The 18,153-nt window shown below is 37.3% G+C and overlaps 1 protein-coding gene across 1 annotated transcript in view; it reads right to left on the bottom strand.

Moving 5' to 3' along the window:
• The window catches only part of BRIP1 (BRCA1 interacting helicase 1), a 204,216-nt gene that overhangs the window by 50,564 nt on the left and 135,499 nt on the right, over positions 1 to 18,153 (bottom strand). Inside the window, exons 14-15 of the mRNA XM_060135882.1 lie at positions 2,011 to 2,170; positions 877 to 998 (exon numbers count right to left, since the gene is read on the bottom strand). Of these exons, the coding sequence (XP_059991865.1) occupies positions 877 to 998; positions 2,011 to 2,170 (282 nt within the window). The remainder of the gene's footprint in view (positions 1 to 876; positions 999 to 2,010; positions 2,171 to 18,153) is intronic.

The following is an 18,153-nucleotide window of genomic DNA, read 5'->3' as shown; positions in this document are numbered from 1 at the left end:
GGTATAATTTTCCGACAGTAGCACAGAGCACTGAAGTACAAGCAGAGTATGGTGTTTCTGCCGAGCTGAAATGGAAAATATCAGAACTTGAAACAGTGAAAATCACTAAAATCTGCAGGGCAAGGCATGGCATTGGAGAGAAGGGATAGAGATAGATAGAGAAAGGGCCCTAGAATTCCCCGGGGGCCCCCTGTCAGTCTGCGACTAAGAGTTTGATAAAACACAAATTGCTGGGCTCTACCTCCAAAGCTTCTGATTCAGTAGGTCTCGATGGAGCCTGGAAATATCTATTTCTATTAAGTTCCCAGATAATAGTGATGCTCCCGACCCAGGACCACACTTTGAAAATCACTCTTACTAAGCAGAAGACAGGGTAAGTTAAAAATAAAATAAACCCGTATCTCCTAAAGCTTTCTCACTCATTCTGAGTCACTAGAGCATTAAAATAAAATGTCTGGGGCTTCCCTGGTGGCGCAGTGGTTGAGAATCCGCCTGCTAGTGCAGGGGACATGGGTTTGAGCCCTGTCCAGGAAGATCCCACATGCCGCGGAGCAACTAAGCCCGTGTGCCACAACTACTGAGCCTGTACTCTAGAGCCTGTGCGCTTAGAGCCTGTGCTCTGCAACAAAGCCTGTGCTCTGCAACAAGAGAAGCCACCGCAATGAGAAGCCCGTGCAGCGCAATGAAGAGTAACCCCTGCTCGCCACAACTAGAGAAAAGCCTGTGTGCAGCAACCAAGACCCAATGCAGCCAAAAATAAATAAATTAAAAAATAATATAAAATGCCTGAGGATACAAGAAAAATGTCTAATTAACCTTACACAAAATCAACAACTTCTGTGATAAATAAAACTTCTTAAGGCTTTGCTGGCCTACCTGTAGATCTTTCACATTTGGAAAAGGAATTCCTATTGTTATGACAGCACGGGCGTTGTCATCTGAGAAATCCAGACCCTCACTCACTTTACCACGACAAACTGCCACCAGGAGGGCGCCATCTTAAGCAACAAAAATCAACATTTTTATAAGCACACTCAAAATTCCCAGAAATTCTTATTCTTGTCGTTTTGAAAAGATCTGATTATTAAGTAATTATAATACCAAATTTTAAAGAAACAAAATTTAAAACTATTATAAAGTTTTTAAAATTCAATGTCTTCAAATAAATAAAAGAAACAAAATTACATTTAGGTGCAACATGGTAGAACCAACTTATAAACGGTGTATCTCCCAGTTAAACTATACAGAAAAACCATGTCAGAGTAGTAACTTGCATGTGAGCTGAGCAACTGTGAACCAACTGTTTTAACTTTAAAATACTGAATTGAAATCACTATCTTTACCACCAGAATGTAAAGTTATCAGAATGATTTAAATAACTCTAATATTTACTATATATCATATTGAATCAATATTATATTGAAAAGTATTTAAAACACACATACACAGAATACTCTGTGTATAAACTTACCATACAAGGATACTGACAATTATGTTATAATATCTTTATGATGTTGCACTGTTCATAAATTACTATTAGCCCTTCTTGTCAAACTTTTTATGGGCATTCTCTAACTTTGAAATTTAGCCTTCAGTTATGTTTTGAAAACTCAAGTTTACCTTATGTAATAAAATATAAGCACAAAGTATATTTTTTACATAAAAATGTAGGGCTCATTTGGCTAGTAAGGAAGATATTAATGCATACTCTACCTACCTTCTTTAACAAAACATTTTAGTTAGCGTAAGGAAGTCTATGGGATAATACCTGAACGCATGCCATTTCATAAAACTGAACTGTCATCTTCAAGTGAAAATATTCATAGGAGAACAACTCCAAATAAAAGAATTTCTTTAACCTATGTTCTTTTCACTTAGGATTATAAAATATAATTTTTCTCAAGTGCAATTCATTTAAAAAAGATAACACAAATAAAATTCTAACAGCACCAACTTTTCACTTTATGGGAAAAATTTTTTTTCACTGACCATCAAATAATTTCCAATTACCTTTTTCTCCTTTGTACTTGATCGCATCATAGTACATCTGCAGTAATTCATCAAAATCAGTTTTTTCTCCTCTCTGTGGTTCTACAATGACTGTCTTCACCAACTCCAGATTATGCCATACACCAGTGGAGAGCCAACGTTCTTTTAACTTTTCTAGTAACTGGAAAGGGGAAAGAAAAAAAATGTTTTGTGTGTGTGTCCAACTGAACTTACATTTATTTGTTGAAAGACCATGTGACTACAACGGCAAGAGTATTAACCTTTCTGTGTTTGACTCCATAAAAAGAGGAAAACAATTATATGTCATAGAGTTGTTATTGGGTAAATTCATTAACTGATATAGAAAGCTTTGAATGATGTCTGGCACCCAGTAAGAGCTCCACAGATGTTAGCTGTTGTGGCTGCTGTTACTATTACTATTACTACTAACATTACTGCTGCTACTGCTACTGCTTCTATCATTGCTATCTTAGGGATTTCAAAAGCAGGAAAAAATTACTTCTGTCAAAATTCATAAATTTTAAGTTATCTCTAAATCTAAGGTGAAGTTCTTAATATCTTTAACTAAAGATACTTTAAATGAAGATTCTTTAAGATCATTCTACCTAGTCCATAGGCAGCTATGCTGTTTTAAAATTTGATCATCATTAATAACCTGAATTGAGTAAATATATAAACAGAGATTCAGGTAGCCAACAAGTAGAAAATATAAAGGCAGAAATGGAACATTTACAAAAATAAACGTGCTAGATTACAAAAGGACTTTCAACAAATTTCAAAGAATCCTTATCAGATTAACCACATATCCTAACAACAATGCAATTTTAGATTAAAAGTCAATAATATTAAGTTAGTGGGAAAAAACAAACATACAAGCCCGACACTAAAGATTGTATTCTGAAAGAGCATATGTATTATATGTCAATTATATTTCAATAAAACTGGAAGAAAAAAAATAACAACAAAAAAGAACATATGGTTTAAAATTTATTTTATTTTTTTGGCTGTACCACACAGCATGCAGGATCTTAGTTCCTCAACAAGGGATCGAACCTGTGCCCCCTGCAGTGGAAGCACAAAGTCCCAACCACTGGACCGCCGGGGAATTCCCAAGAACATATGGTTTAGAGAGGAAAACACAATAAAATTCATGACATCTTTAGATATGAATGATAAAAAAGCACCCATAATTCGAAACATGTGGGATGAGGTAAAGGCAATACTTAGAAATATGCTTATAGGGCTTCCCTGGTGGCGCAGTGGTTGAGAGTCCGCCTGCCGATGCAGGGGACACTGGTTTGTGCCCCGGTCCTGGAAGATCCCACATGCCGCGGAGCGGCTGGGCCCGTGAGCCATGGCCGCTGGGCCTGCGTGTCCGGAGCCTGTGCTCCACGGCGGGAGAGGCCACGGCAGTGAGAGGCCCGCGTACCGCAAAAAAAAAAAAAAAAAAAAAAAAGAAATATGCTTATAACTTGAAATGTATTTAAAAAATTTAAAACTATTGGAATTAAGCATTCTTTTTAAGAAGCTAGAAAATTAAACAGAAAATGAAAAGAAAGCAAAAGTTAATAAATATAAGAGCTGAAATAAATTAAAAAAGACAAAAGCCAGTAGTAGAGATTATTATGATTTAAACTGAACTGCTTTACCTACTTGTTTTATGCAGAATTCTATGCAATATGGACCAATTATTACAATACAGGCAAGCACCAAGAAATTACTGCAAATTCTCTAGAGAAAAAAACTAATTTTTATAAGATGGTTTATTTCCTCAGAATTTTACCTTATCTGTTTTCAGAAATAATCTTAATAAGATTATAAAACAAATTTTTTTAAAAATCACTGCTATGGTCTAAATGTTGGTGGTCCTCCAAAATCTTTTTTTTTTTTGCGGTACGCCGGCCTCTCACTGTTGTGGCCTCTCCCGTTGCGGAGCACAGGCTCCGGACGCACAGGCTCAGCGGCCATGGCTCACGGGCCCAGCCGCTCCGCGGCATGTGGGATCTTCCCGGACCGGGGCACAAACCCGCGTCCCCTGCATCGGCAGGCGGACTCTCAACCACTGCGCCACCAGGGAAGCCCCAAAATCATTTTTTGAAATCCTAATCCCCAAAGATGAAGGTATTAGGAAGTGGGGTCTTTAAAGGTGATTAGGTCATGAGGGCGGAACTTTCACAAATGGAATTAGTACTCTTATAAAAAAGATCCCACAGAGCTCCCTTGCCCCTTCCACCACAGGACACAGCAAGAAGCCACTGGCTTCTGACAGGAAGAGAGCTCTCACCCAACCATGCTGGCACCCTAATCTCGGACTTCCAGCCTCCAGAGCTGTGAGAGATAAGTTTCCGTTGTTTACATGCTACCAAGTCTGTGGTATTTTGTTATAGCAGCCAGAACACACTATAATCACTAAGAAAATCACTAATTGGTAAAATAGTTCACTGCATATTATACATTGATCATGGTGTCCTGATCAATAAAAATAAAAATTCCCCATAACACCATGTTAACAGGTAAAAAAACATAGGGATATTATTAATTTAAAAATCTTTGAGTGCCTCAACGTTGGCTATTAGAATTTGCTTTTTGAATATGCACTTTCTGAATCAAAGTTTCTAACCATGCAAATTCTTAGTCTGTTCTGGCTGCTGTAATTCAGTTAGAAGAGTGTAAAAATATCCCAAGGATGTAAAACCAGATGAAGTGTGTCATGAATTTGCATAATTGTTGATTCTTAGTAGAATGAAATTCAATGGTGGTATACCTTTTTCTGAAAACACAGATAATATTTCAACTCTTTTTCCTTGAGTCTGAGATAACAGCAATTTCAATGTTTTGAACATTCAAGATCTGGAGAAGTACCTAACATTTTACTTAAGGAAGACCATTAAGTTGATGATTCCAAAATATAGTCCATTTTAATAGACTAACATCTATTTAAGAAGGGAAACCTGAGAAATAAGAAAGAAACTGGTTCAATGCACAAAATTCCCCCCAAAGAAATCCAGTAGGGAATTCTTCCCCATTATACAGAACAGAATTCAGAATATCAAAGAGTTATACATGCTTTAGAAAACGTCTAACTTTGTGTTCACAAAAGCTTAGAAAATTTTAAAGCAAGAATGATATATGCAATATTTCAAAATTTGTTACAAGAAAAGACATTTTATCCACTGATTTTGGATTCTAAGAACTTCAGAAATTTATGGACAATGAAAATGGTGACAGGTTTGTAAATAAATCGTGCGTATCACAATTAAAAAGTACGATATGCACTATCAATCACGTCAGAAAACTTCTATAGCAAATACAGATTAAACTGTCACATGTTACTGGGTCTTTAAAAAATTTTACCTGCAAAATAAAGCTGTTAAGCTTGTTGACATATCTGAAGGAACTTTTAGTTTTAAAGTTCTTTGATTCTATTAAATTTTAAAAACTGATTTGTCAGGGTATAATACTGACATATAAGATTACAATTTGGAGAATAGGAGACAACGAAAAGGAGAAAGGTGGGCCACTCAAAAACAAACTACTTTTTTCTAGGTTTGCATTAGATCTGAAAAACTTTATTGTTAATGCAAATTTTATAACTTGGGCAAAATTTTTTCCCTATATAAATCATTCAAATTTGCTTTAATTTAAAAAGGAAAGACTATTTAAACTATCTAAACATAGCTAAGAAGTTATTAAAGTAATTTGTTTCAAGAAAAAATTAATGCAGTCTGACACCTATTACCCTTTCCAAAGGTATATTTAGAGCCAGGTCCAGAGGTATATTTTGGGCAACTCTAGCAAAGCTGAGGCAGCAAGAGACAAAATATCGATCATGACTAGGAGAAGTCTTATTCAGAAATCTGCTCTTCAGTTGTATCTATTGTTAATGTGTTGGTGAGAATATGGAGAAATTAGAACTCTCATACACTGTTGTAGGAATATAAGATGGTGAGGGTGCTTGGGAAAGAAGTCTAGCAGTTCTTCAAAAGGTTAAACATAGAGCTACCATATGACCCAGCAATTACACTCATAAACAAATATCCAAGAGAAATGAAAACATATGTCCACACAAAAACTTATATATGAGTGTTCACAGCAGCCTTATTCATAACATTCAAAAAGTAGAAAAATCCAAATATCTTTCCATTGATTAACAGATAAGTAAAACATGGTATATTCATACAATGTAATATTATTTGGCCATAAAAATGAATGAAGTACTGATGCATGCAAGAACATGGATGAATCCTGAAAACAACATACTAAGTAAAAGACGCCAGACACAAAAGACCACCTATTGTGTAATTCCATTTATATGAAAGTTCCAGAATAGGCAAATGCATTGGGACAAAAGTAAATTAGAGGTTGCCCAAGGCTGGGGAAAGGAGAAAATGTGGTGGAAGACAGGGGATTAAATGAGTATGGGGCTTCTTTTAAGAGTGATGAAAGGGGCTTCCCTGGTGGCGCAGTGGTTGAGTCTGCTTGCCGATGCAAGGGACACGGGTTCGTGCCCCGGTCCGGGAAGATCCCACATCCTGCGGGGCGGCTGGGCCCGTGAGCCATGGCTGCTGAGCCTGCGTCCGGAGCCTGTGCTCCGCAACGGGAGAGGCCACAACAGTGAGAGGCCCGCGTATCGCAAAAAAAAAAAAAAAAAAAGTGATGAAAATGTTCTAAAATTAGTGAACTTTGTAAATCTAATAAAAACCACTGAATTATACACTTTATATGAGTGAATTGTATGGTATGCAAATTATATCACAGTAAAGATATTTTATTAAAACAATGATAAATAGGATACAGAACTTCCAAACAACTAAAAAGGGAGGGGGGCAAAAAACCCAAGTCAATAGAATAAGGTAAACAAGACGGGAAAAGAGGTAAAAGAACGCACAAAATAAGATGGTAGAAAATAAGTCCAAATATGCCAAAGAATCAAAGCAAACATAAAGTTAACTCATTTATTAAAAATGAGACAATCAGATTGTTTGGAAGAAGGGAGGGAAGGAGGAAAGGAGAGTGGGAGAGAAAAAAAGAAAACCAGCTATATATTAAGTGTCTCTATATATTTTAAGAGACACTTAAAATTAAACAACAAAGAAACCTTGAAAATAAAGATATGGAAAAAGATATGCGAGGCGTATATTTATCAAAAGAAATCAGGTGTATCACTGTCATAAAAAAATAGACTTCAAAGTAAAAAGCTTTAAAAGAAACACAGATATATATTCCATACACATAAAAGTGCATCCGGGCTTCCCTGGTGGCGCAGTGGTTGAGAGTCTGCCTGCCGATGCAGGGGACACTGGTTCGTGCCCCAGTCTGGGAAGATCCCACATGCCGCGGAGCGGCTGGGCCTGTGAGCCATGACCGCTGAGCCTGCGCGTTCAGAGCCTGTGCTCCGCAACGGGAGAGGCCACAACAGAGAGAGGCCCGCATACCACGAAAAAAAAAAAAGTGCATCCACCAACAAGATATAGCACTCATGAATCTCTATGTACTTAAGACATAGTTTGAAAATATGGAAAGAAAAAACTGGCAAGAAATACAATGATAAACTGACCAACTCCCTAAATACTATAGAGGACTTCAACATACCTAAGATATCTACAAATGAATTAGATGAAATATGAATATAGAAGATTTAAATTTATAAGAATCATCAACCTTATTCTAATATATATAGGAAACTTGGCGCTGAATGGAAAATAATAATTCTTTTACATGTGGAACAATATACATAAATTCACAAAGGACATATCAATAAATTTAAAAAATCTGGAATCATACAGATTCACTGGAAATAGATATTAACAGAAGGGTCATTCATACCCAAACAAATAAATTTATCTACATAGAAATCTGAAAAAACTCCCATAAAATTCTAGGTTGAAGAGGAAAACAAAATGGAAAAAAAATAACTTAGAAACACTGTAATTATTCTAGGTCCTTTGCTTTTCCATATGAAATTTAGAATCAGCTTGTCATTTTCTACAGTATGTCAATAGCAGCATTATTTAAACAGCAGAACATAAAAACAAATAAGACTAGAAAGGTCTTAAAAATATTTATTAACGGTAATGTGTAAATTGTGCTATAGGAATACAATGGATTATAATAAGTAATGAAAATAAATGAACTTGTCATGGATTAAAAAAAGCAAAATGGTAAAAATTATATATAATATCATGCCATTTTTTAAAAACTCAAAAAAAAGCAAAACTAAGTAACATTGTTTAGAAATACATGTATTGTGGAATACATGTGTATGTGGTAAAGCCACTTTAAAAAAATAATGAAAATTATAAACTTTAAGAAAGCATTCCCCAACCTTTTTGGCACCAGGGATCAGTTTCGTGGAAGACAATTTTTCCATAGACCTGGGGGGGTTGGGGGGACGGGGGGGATGGTTTCAGGATGATTCAAGCACATTACATTTATTGTGCACTTTATTTCTATTACTATTAAATTGTAATATATAATGAAATAATTATACAACTCACTATAACGCAGAATCAGTGGGAGCCCTGAGCTTGTTTTCCTGCAACTAGATGGTCCCATCTGGGGGCGATGGGGGACAGTGACACCTGAAGTGTGTTGCTTATGTCCATTCTACTCTGTAATCTCATTTTGGTTTCTGTCACTGTAGAAAACCCTGCTTCACAAAGATAGAATGTTGGAAATGGAAGCAGGCTTTTCAGTGCTTTTGTGGCAATCTCAGGATATTCTGCCTTGACTTTAATCCAGAATGTGTGGAGATTTGAAGTTGTCTCAAACAATACTCTTAAGGCCACTGTCATCTGCGATCTCAAGCAGCTGATTCTCTTCTAGCACAAAGTCGATTCACCTGGCTTATATCACAAATGGGTCACAGATCCATTCCTTCCCAGTTCGGGGGTCTTTTGTGGTTGGGAAATAATGCTCAAACTCTTTTGAAAGCTGAGATAAGTGGTCATGCACCAGGTGGGAGAAAGAAGGCCCTAGCTCAGTCTCTTTCAAAATCTCTGCTAATGTTTGAAACATGTCAAAAATCCCAATGTTCACTCGTCGCCCCCATAATTCCATTTTGCCTTGAATGCAGCCACTTTATCTGCCAACTTGAATACAGTTGTCATTCTCCCCTGAAGTGACAGATTGAATTTGCTGAACAGGTTGAATATGTCACACAAGTAAGCAAGTTTTGCGACCCATTCTGTGTCACTGAAATGTGCTGCCAGTGGTGACTGTTTTTCTAAAAGAAATCTCTGGAGCGGCTCTCGTAAATCAAAAACTCTGGCCAGTGATCTACCTTTAGAAAGCCATCTCACTTCTGTGTATAAGAGAAGACGTGTGTGCTCTGCGTCCATCTACTCACAGAGCTGCGCGAACAGATGTGAGTTAAGGGCATGTACTTTAATGTGGCTGATAATTTTGATCACATCCTGCAAAACGTTGTTAAGTTCAGGTGCCATTTTTTGGCTAGCCAGCATTTCTCTATGGATGACACAGTGCGAAAACTCACGTTCAGAAGTGACCTCTTTGACCCGAGTAGTCAGAAAGAAAGCCGTCCAGTCACGGCAGCCACTCTGTCAGTGCATATACCAACACAAAATGGCCAATTCAGCTTTCCTGATATGTAATCATTCAAGGACTTGAGTAGTTCTGCAGCTGTGGTGTTGGTTGGCAACAAAAGTGCACGTAACATATTCTCATGTACATCCTTCTGAAAAGTATATCGCACAGAAACAAGCAATGTTGCCTTGCTGTCAACATTGGTAGACTTGTCAACCTGGACTGCATACCATGGTGATTCATTAATCTTAACAACTGTGCCTCAATATCCTCTGCTATTTCATCAATTTGTCCAGTTATGGTGCTAGCCGAAAGAGGAACACATGCCACCTTTTGACCTGCAGCCTCTCCTAAAAGTTCATGACAAATGTCCTTAGCAGCAGGCAGGATCAACTCTTCACCAATAGTAAAGGGCTTCTTAGCTTTAGCAATGCGGTTTGCCACTAAGAATGATGCTCTCAGTGCAGACATATTTGATGAAGTGGTGGCCTTCAACAGTTGCTTCTGTTCGTGTTCACGTTTTTTTCTTTTGAAAAACTCCAAAGTCTTGTCTTTTAATTCAAGGTGCTTGGTCTCCAAGTGGCTAAGCAGTTTTGAAGTTTTCATGGCTTCGCTGGATAGCCTGTCACCACATATTATATACAAAGCGGGCTTGGAGAATGTGAATCACCTGTAGCAATGAACCCATAATTTAAGTTGGATTCTTGGTATTTTCTTTCAAATGCAGCTTTCTTTCTGTTGGCAGTCTTAGAGTATTCTGCTATCTCATCATTGGGTCTTTCCCCCTTTTCAAAGAAGCTCTCCAGTGACGTTTGTTTTTTAGTCATTTTGGCTAGGGTTAGCTTGTGGGCTTACCAAAACTGTGACTGAGACAAGAGTGCAGCGCGGGAAAGAGTGGTAAATGGAAGTGGTAAATAAAATAATGGGCAGGCCATGCGTGGACTAAAATAAGTGTCGGATTCTGACTTAAAGCCTGCCACCAGATGCAGCTGTATAATTGAAGTCCATCAATTTACTTGCCACTATAAAGCCTGCCACCAGATGCAGCTTAATTGTCACTTGCCACTTACTGATAAGGTTCTGATATGAGTCTGCAAGCAACTGATTTATTATGGTCTCTGTGGAGTCAAACCTCTCTGCAAATGATAATCTGTATTTGCAGCCGCTCCGCAGCACTAGCATCTCTGCCTCAGCTCCACCTCAGGTCATCAGGCATTAAATTCTTATAAGGAGCGTGCAACCTAGATCCCTCGCATGCACAGTAGGGTTTGCGCTCCTATGAGAATCTAATGCCACCACTGATCTGACAGCAGGCAGAGCTCAGGCAGTAATGTGAGCGATGCGGAGCAGCTGTAAATACAGGTGAAGCTTTGCTCACTCACCCACCACTCACCTCCTGCTGTGCGGCCTGGTTCCTAACAGGCCATGGACTGGTACCGGTCTGTGGCCTGGGGACCCCTGCTTTAGGACAATTATTAATTCTGTGGGAGTGAACAAAGTGATGGGAATTTGAAGGAGCATCCAGATAACTTTAACAGTAATATTTAGTTCTCAAGTGATAGTTTTGATGTTTTCATTTTATTAATATAATTTATGATTCATATATAGATGATACATTATGTGATCTTATATAAATATGAAATATCTATTTCTTATTTATGTTTTTAGTAATACCAAGACAGTGGCGATAGAGGATGAAGATAAGAAAACAAACAAAAACAACAACAAAAATATTAAACCCTACAATGTGCCAGAAACATCAGAAATCTAAGAATAAAGCAGAGAACAGGACAGAAAAAGTCCTTGCCTTCACGGCACTTATAGTGAGAGAATATTACATACCTAAAGATGCAGAATAAACACAGCCTAAAACTCCAAATTTTGTATGTATTTAAAGCCCCAACTGCTCCTCTACATGAATATTCATATGTCCGATGGCCTAATAAAATTCACCAGTTAGGTATTTCAAAGGCACCTGAAATGTTTCATAAAAGACCAAATTTATACTATTCTAGTATTTTTTTTATCAACAAAGGATATCACCATCCACTGAGTTGCTTTGAACAATGAATCATCCTTAACAATTCCCTCTCCCCCTCATCACCCATATTCAATCTATTACCAAGCCTTATTAATTTGTCTTCCAAATAACTCTCCATATCCAAAGCCACCAGTTCAATCTAAGCTATCATAATCTCCTGAAGGACTACTCTGATAGGTTCCTAACTGGATTTTCTGTTTCTTATCTATCACTCCTAGGTCTTTACATTTCAGCCAGAGCAATATTTTCAAAATACAAATCCTACCACTTCATCTACTCACATCTCCACTTTAAAAATTCAGTAAGGGGTAAGTCAACAGCTTCTCCTTGCCTCCATGGAAACCCTGATTCAACAACAACACATGGACCAGTTACTGTTGTGAGAAATCCAGAAAACAGTTAAGAGGTTCCTACCTCCCAGATGAATATAAAACCAGCTGCAATGAAGATGGCAGGAAAATTTGTGGCATAACTTTTGTCTTTGTCCCCCCACCCAGCTCAGCATGGTGCAACTGGGAGACTTCTAATTCCCAGCTTCTCCCTAAGGGAGTTAAAAGGAGACTGAAACATGTCTAATGTGCAGACTTTTAGGGGGGCTACCCAGGGGACTGGTTTCTGTCTTGCCTGAATCTATGCACTAACAGGAAATGTTGCCAGGTTGGGGGCCGCTGAGTACAAAGGCAAAGGTTTAAACTAGCATGCACTCATTTGCCATAGTCTCTTCCCCTGGTTCAGCACTTAACTACTGTGATAAAATCCCCAACTCCCAGCTTCTCCCTGAGGATGGAAATTATTGGACCATACGTCCAATGTTCAGGCAGGGAGCTGCCTGAGGGACTGGTTTATGTGCCACATATCTCAGAATACTGACAAGATACAGAATACTCTAGATGCCAAGGGGCCACTGAGAACAAAAGAGAGCTGAGCAGCTTGCTGCCACTCCAGAGGACTAGGAGAAAGAGGCCAGTACAGCTTGGCGGCCTCTACCTTGGATGAGGAAAAGAGAAGAGTGGAGAATGTACAACATTCCACTTTTTGGGGGGTAGGGGTGGGGGTGGGGGTGTGTCCTGAGGGACTAGTTTCTGCTTGCTTAACTCAGAGAGCTCATGGGACCTGGCATACTCTAAAGGCCTGCAGAGAACAAAAGAGAGCTAGGTGGCTTGCAGCAGTTCCAGAGAATCTGTAGTACCACAGACAAAACCCAGAGGGAACAAAAAATTACAAGTTCTTGGAAAAAAAAAAAACTGGAATATCCTCCTAATCAGGAATCTACACACTCAAGTCAAGAGAAGGCACATCCACAGAAAAGGTTTGAGAGGCCTCCAGAATCTGCAGCTGAGTTAACTGGTGAAGATCTTTCCCTGTACAAAGCCAGTTCATAGAAAACTGGGAGAGGTGGCTGTTTTTCCAAATGTGTAGATACAAACCCAAAGTTATATGGAACATGAAGAAATGGGAAAATGGCCCAATCAAAGGAACAAAATAAATTCCAGGAATCAACCATAAAGAAATGGAGGTATATGAATTGCGTGAAAAAGAATTTAAAATCACCATCATAAAGATGCTCAACAAGCTCAGGGAAATGATACATGAAGAAAATGAGAATTTCAAAAAAAAGAGACAAAACACAGAGCCAAACAAAAATTTTGGAGCTGAAGAATACAGTAACTGAAATTAAAAACTCACTAGAGGGGTTCAACAGCAGCATGGTCAATCAAATTAAGAATCAGTGAATTCAAACACAGGACATTTAAATGATCCAGTCAGACAAGTATAAAGAAAAGAGAATGAAAGAGAATGAAGAAAGCCTGGAGGATTTATAGGATACCCTCAAGCAGACAAATATACACAAATGGCAGTCTCAGAAGGTGAAAAAAGTGAGAGAAAGGTACAAAGTTTATTTAATGAAATAGTAGCCAAAAACTTCCTAAAAAGGGTGGAGGGAGGGAATGGATATCCAGGTTCAAGAAGCCAACAGACAGCGAAAAAGGTGAATCCAAAGAAGGTTACACTGAGACACATTATAAACAAACTGTCAAAAATCAAAGATGGAGAGAATTTTGAAAGCAGCAAGAGCAAAGCAAAAAAGGAGTGGGATGATATATTCAAAGTGCTGAAAGAGAAAAAAAAAGTCTACCTACCAAGAACACTATGTCCAGTAAAACTGTCCTTCAAAAATGAAGGAAAGGGCTTCCCTGGTGGCGCAGTGGTTGAGAGTCCACCTGCCGATGCAGGGGACATGGGTTCGTGCCCTGGTCTGGGAAGATCCCACATGCCACGGAGCGGCTGGGCCTGTGAGCCATGGCCATGGCCTCTGAGCCTGCGCGTCTGGAGCCTGTGCTCCGCAACGGGAGAGGCCACAACAGTGAGAGGCCCACGTATGGCAAAAAAAAAAAAATTTAAAAAAAAAAATGAAGGAAAGATGGGAGGGGGAGGAGTATAGAGGGGAAGGGAAGGGGACAGGTGGAGGAGGAGGAGGAGGAGGAGAAACACTTTCACAGAATAACAAAAGCTGGGGGAGTTCATCACCACTAGAGCTGCCTTACCAGAAATGCTAAGGGGAGTCCCTCAGTTGAAATTAAAAGATGCTAGACAGTAACACAAAGCCATAAAAAATGGACTTTAAGTCAAAAACTGTTAGAGACAAAGAATAATATTATATATTGAAAAAGTGTCAATTCATGAAGATATAATTATAAACATAGAAATGCATAAGAACAGAGCCCCAAAATATATAAAACAAAAACTGACAGAATAGAGAGAAATATAGTTCTATAATAATAGTAGGAAACTTTAATATCCCAATGTCAATAATGGAAAAACCAACCAGATAGAAATTCAAGGAGGAAAAGAGGACTTGAAAAATACCATAAACTAATTAGACCTAACAGACATATATAGAACACTGCACCTAACAAAGCAGAATACACATTCTTCTCAAGTGTGTGCAGAACATCCTCTAGGATAGACCATAGGTCAGGCCACAATACAAGTCAAATTTTAAAAGGATTGAGTGGTTTTTCTGACTATAATGAAATGAAATAGAAATCAATAATAAAGAAAACTGGAAAATTCACACATAAATGAAAATTAAACAACACACTCTTTTTTTAAATTGAAGTATATTGATTTACAATATTATATTGCTTTCAGGTGTACAGCATAGTGATTCAGTATTTTTTCAGATTATATTCCCTTATATTACAAAATAATGGCTATAATTCCCTGTGCTATACAATATAAACAACACACTCTTAAACAATCCCTGGATCAAACCAAATATCACAAGGAAAATTAGAAAATACCTTGATACATATGAAAACAAAAATACAAACATACCATAACTTAGAGATACAGTGAAACAGTGCTATGAAAGATATTTTAGCTGTAAATGCAAACATTAAAAAAAGAAAGATCTCAAATACCTAACTGTACATTTTACAGTATAGCAAATTAAGCCGAAAACTAGCAGAAAGATAAAAGAAAGAGCAGAGTAAATAAAATAGAGAATAGAAAAAATAGACAAAAGTTACAAAAGTGACAAATATTTAGCTAGACTGGCTAAGGAAAAAAAGGAGAAGACTCAAATTACTTAAACCACAAAAGAAAGTGGAGATATTACGAGCAACTTTACAGAAATAAAAAGCATTATAAGACAATACTATGAACAACTGTATGCCACCAAATTGGTTAATAATCTGGATGTAATGGATAAATTTCTATAAACACATAAGTCTAAAAAAAACTGAATCATGAAGAAAATAGAAAATCTGAATAGACTTATAACAAGTAAGGAGACTGAATCAGTAATCGAAAACCTTTCAACAAAGAAAAGCCCTAGACCAGATGGCTTCACTGATGAATTCCATCAAATATTAAAGAAGAGTTAATATCAATCCTTTTCACACTTTTTCAAAAAAATGAAAAGGAGGGAACATTTCCTAACTCATTCTAGAGGCCAGACTTACCCTGATACAAAAGGCAGACAAAGACATTCAGGCAAAGAAAACTACAGACCAGTATCCTTTACGAATATCACTGCAAAACTCTTCAACATATGGGACTTCCCTGGTGGAGCAGTGGTTAAGAATCCGCCTGCCCATGCAGGGGACACGGGTATGATCCCTGGTCCAGGAAGATCCCACATGCCGCAGAGCAACTAAGCCCGTGTGCCACAACTACTGAGCCCGCACCCTAGAGCCCTCATGCCATAGCTACTGAGCCCGCGTGCCACAACTACTGAAGCCCACGCGCCTAGAGCCTGTGCTCCGCAACAAGAGAAGCCACTGCAATAAGAAGCCTGCACACTGCAACGAAGAGTAGCCCCCGCTTGCTGCAACTAGAGAAAGCTTGTGGGCAGCAATGAAGACCCAATGCAGCCAAAAAATAAACAAATTTAAAAATTGATTTAAAAAAATCTTCAACATATACTAGCAAACAAAATTCAGCAACATACCAAAAGTATTATACATCAGGACCAACTGGGATTTACTCCTGGAATTCAGGGGTTGTTCAACATATGAAAATCAATCAATGTAATATACTACATTAATAGAATGAAGAAAAAAACCCCACATGATCATCTCAATTGATGCAAAAAAGTAATCTGACAAAATTCAGCACCCTCTCATGATTACAAACACACACACACTCAAACTAGGAATGGAAGGGAATTTCCTAAACATATTAAAGGTCGTATATGAAAAGCCCACTCCAAACATCATACTCAGTGGTGAACAACTGAAAGCTTTTCCCCTAAAATAAAAGGTATTCAAATTGGAAAGGAAGAAGTAAAACTACCTCTGTTCACAGATGACACGGGCTTATATCTAGAAAACACTAAAGAATACACACACACACACACACACACACACACACACACACGCATAAACTAAAACAAACAAAAAAAATCACAGTTTTTAGAGCTAATAAATGAGATCAGTAAAGTTGCATGATATAAAATCAACATGCAAAAATTAGTTTCATTCCTATATACTAACAATGAACAACCATAAAAGGAAAGTTCTAAAAAAAAATTTCCATTCACAATATCATCAAAAAGAATAAAATACTTAGGAATAAATTTAACCAAGGGATAAAAGACTTGTATACTGAAAACTACAAAACTGTTGAAAGAAATTAAAGAAACATAAATAAATGGAAAGACATCCAATGTTCATGGACTGGAACATTTAATATTGTTAATGTAACAATATTACCTAAAGCAATTTACAGATTCAGTGCAATCCTTACCAAAATAACAACTTTTTATTTTTTGCAGAATGAGAAAAACATATCTTAAAATTCATATGAAATCAAAAGGGATCCCAAATAGCCAAAACAATCTTGAAAGTAAACGGACAAAGCTGAAGGACTAACATTTCCAAATTTCAAAACTTACTACAAAGATATAGCAATCAAACAGTGTACTACTGGCATAAGGACAAACATATAGACCAAAGGAACAGAATAGGGAGCCCGGAAATAAACCTTCGAATATACAGTCAACTGATTTTCAACCAGGGTGCCAAGACCATTCAATGGGGAAAAAAAAGTCTTTTCAACAAATGATGCTGGGAAAACTGGATAGCCACATACCAAAAAAAAAAAAAAAAATCAAGTTAACCCTTGCCTATACCATATATAAATTAACTCAAAATTACCAAAGTATAAGACCTAAAAACTATAAAACTATTTGAAAAAAAAATAGGGCAAAATATTCAGGACACTGGATTTGGCAATGATTTCTTGGATACAACACCAAAAAGCACAGGTAACAAAAGAAAAAATTGGACTTGATCAAAATTAAAAATTTTTGTGCATCAAAACATACTATCAAGAAAGTGAAAAGGTAATCCACAGAATGGGAAAAATATCTGCAAGTCATTTATCTGTTAAGAGATTAATATCCAGAATACAGAAAGAATTCCTACAACTCAAAAACAAATAATCCAATTCAAAAATGGGCAAAGGACTTGAATAGACATTTCTCCAAAGAAGGTATACAGATGGTCAATAAGCACATGAAAAGATGCACAACTTCATTAATCATTAGGGAAATGCAAATCAAAACTACAATGAGATACCACCTCAAACTCATTAGGAAGGCTGCTTTCCAAAAAACAGAAAATTAGTGTTGCAAAGGATGTGGAAAAATTGGAATATTCATACATTGCTGGTGAAAATGTAAAATGGTATAGCTACTATGGAAAATAGTTTGTCAGTTCTTATAAACATAAAATTACAATATGATCCAGCAGCAATTTCCACTGCTAGGTATATCACCAAAAGAACTGAAGGCAGGGACTCAAACAGATAGTTGCACATCAATATTAATAGCAGCATTATTCACAATAGCAAAAAGGTGGAAACAACGAAAGCATCCGTCAACAATGAATGGATAAACAAAGTAGTAAATACATATAATGAAATAATATTCAGCCATAAAAAGGAGTGAAATCCTGATACATGGTACAATGTGGATGAACCCTGAAAACATTATGGTAAATGAAATAAGCCAGACACAAAAGGACAAATGTAGTATGATTTCATTTTTA

The sequence above is a fragment of the Lagenorhynchus albirostris genome, chromosome 20 (assembly GCF_949774975.1).
Source record: "Lagenorhynchus albirostris chromosome 20, mLagAlb1.1, whole genome shotgun sequence".
Taxonomy (NCBI): domain Eukaryota; kingdom Metazoa; phylum Chordata; class Mammalia; order Artiodactyla; family Delphinidae; genus Lagenorhynchus; species Lagenorhynchus albirostris.
The sequence above is the reverse complement of the archived record's forward strand: the minus strand, read 5'-3'. Positions and strand labels throughout refer to the sequence as shown.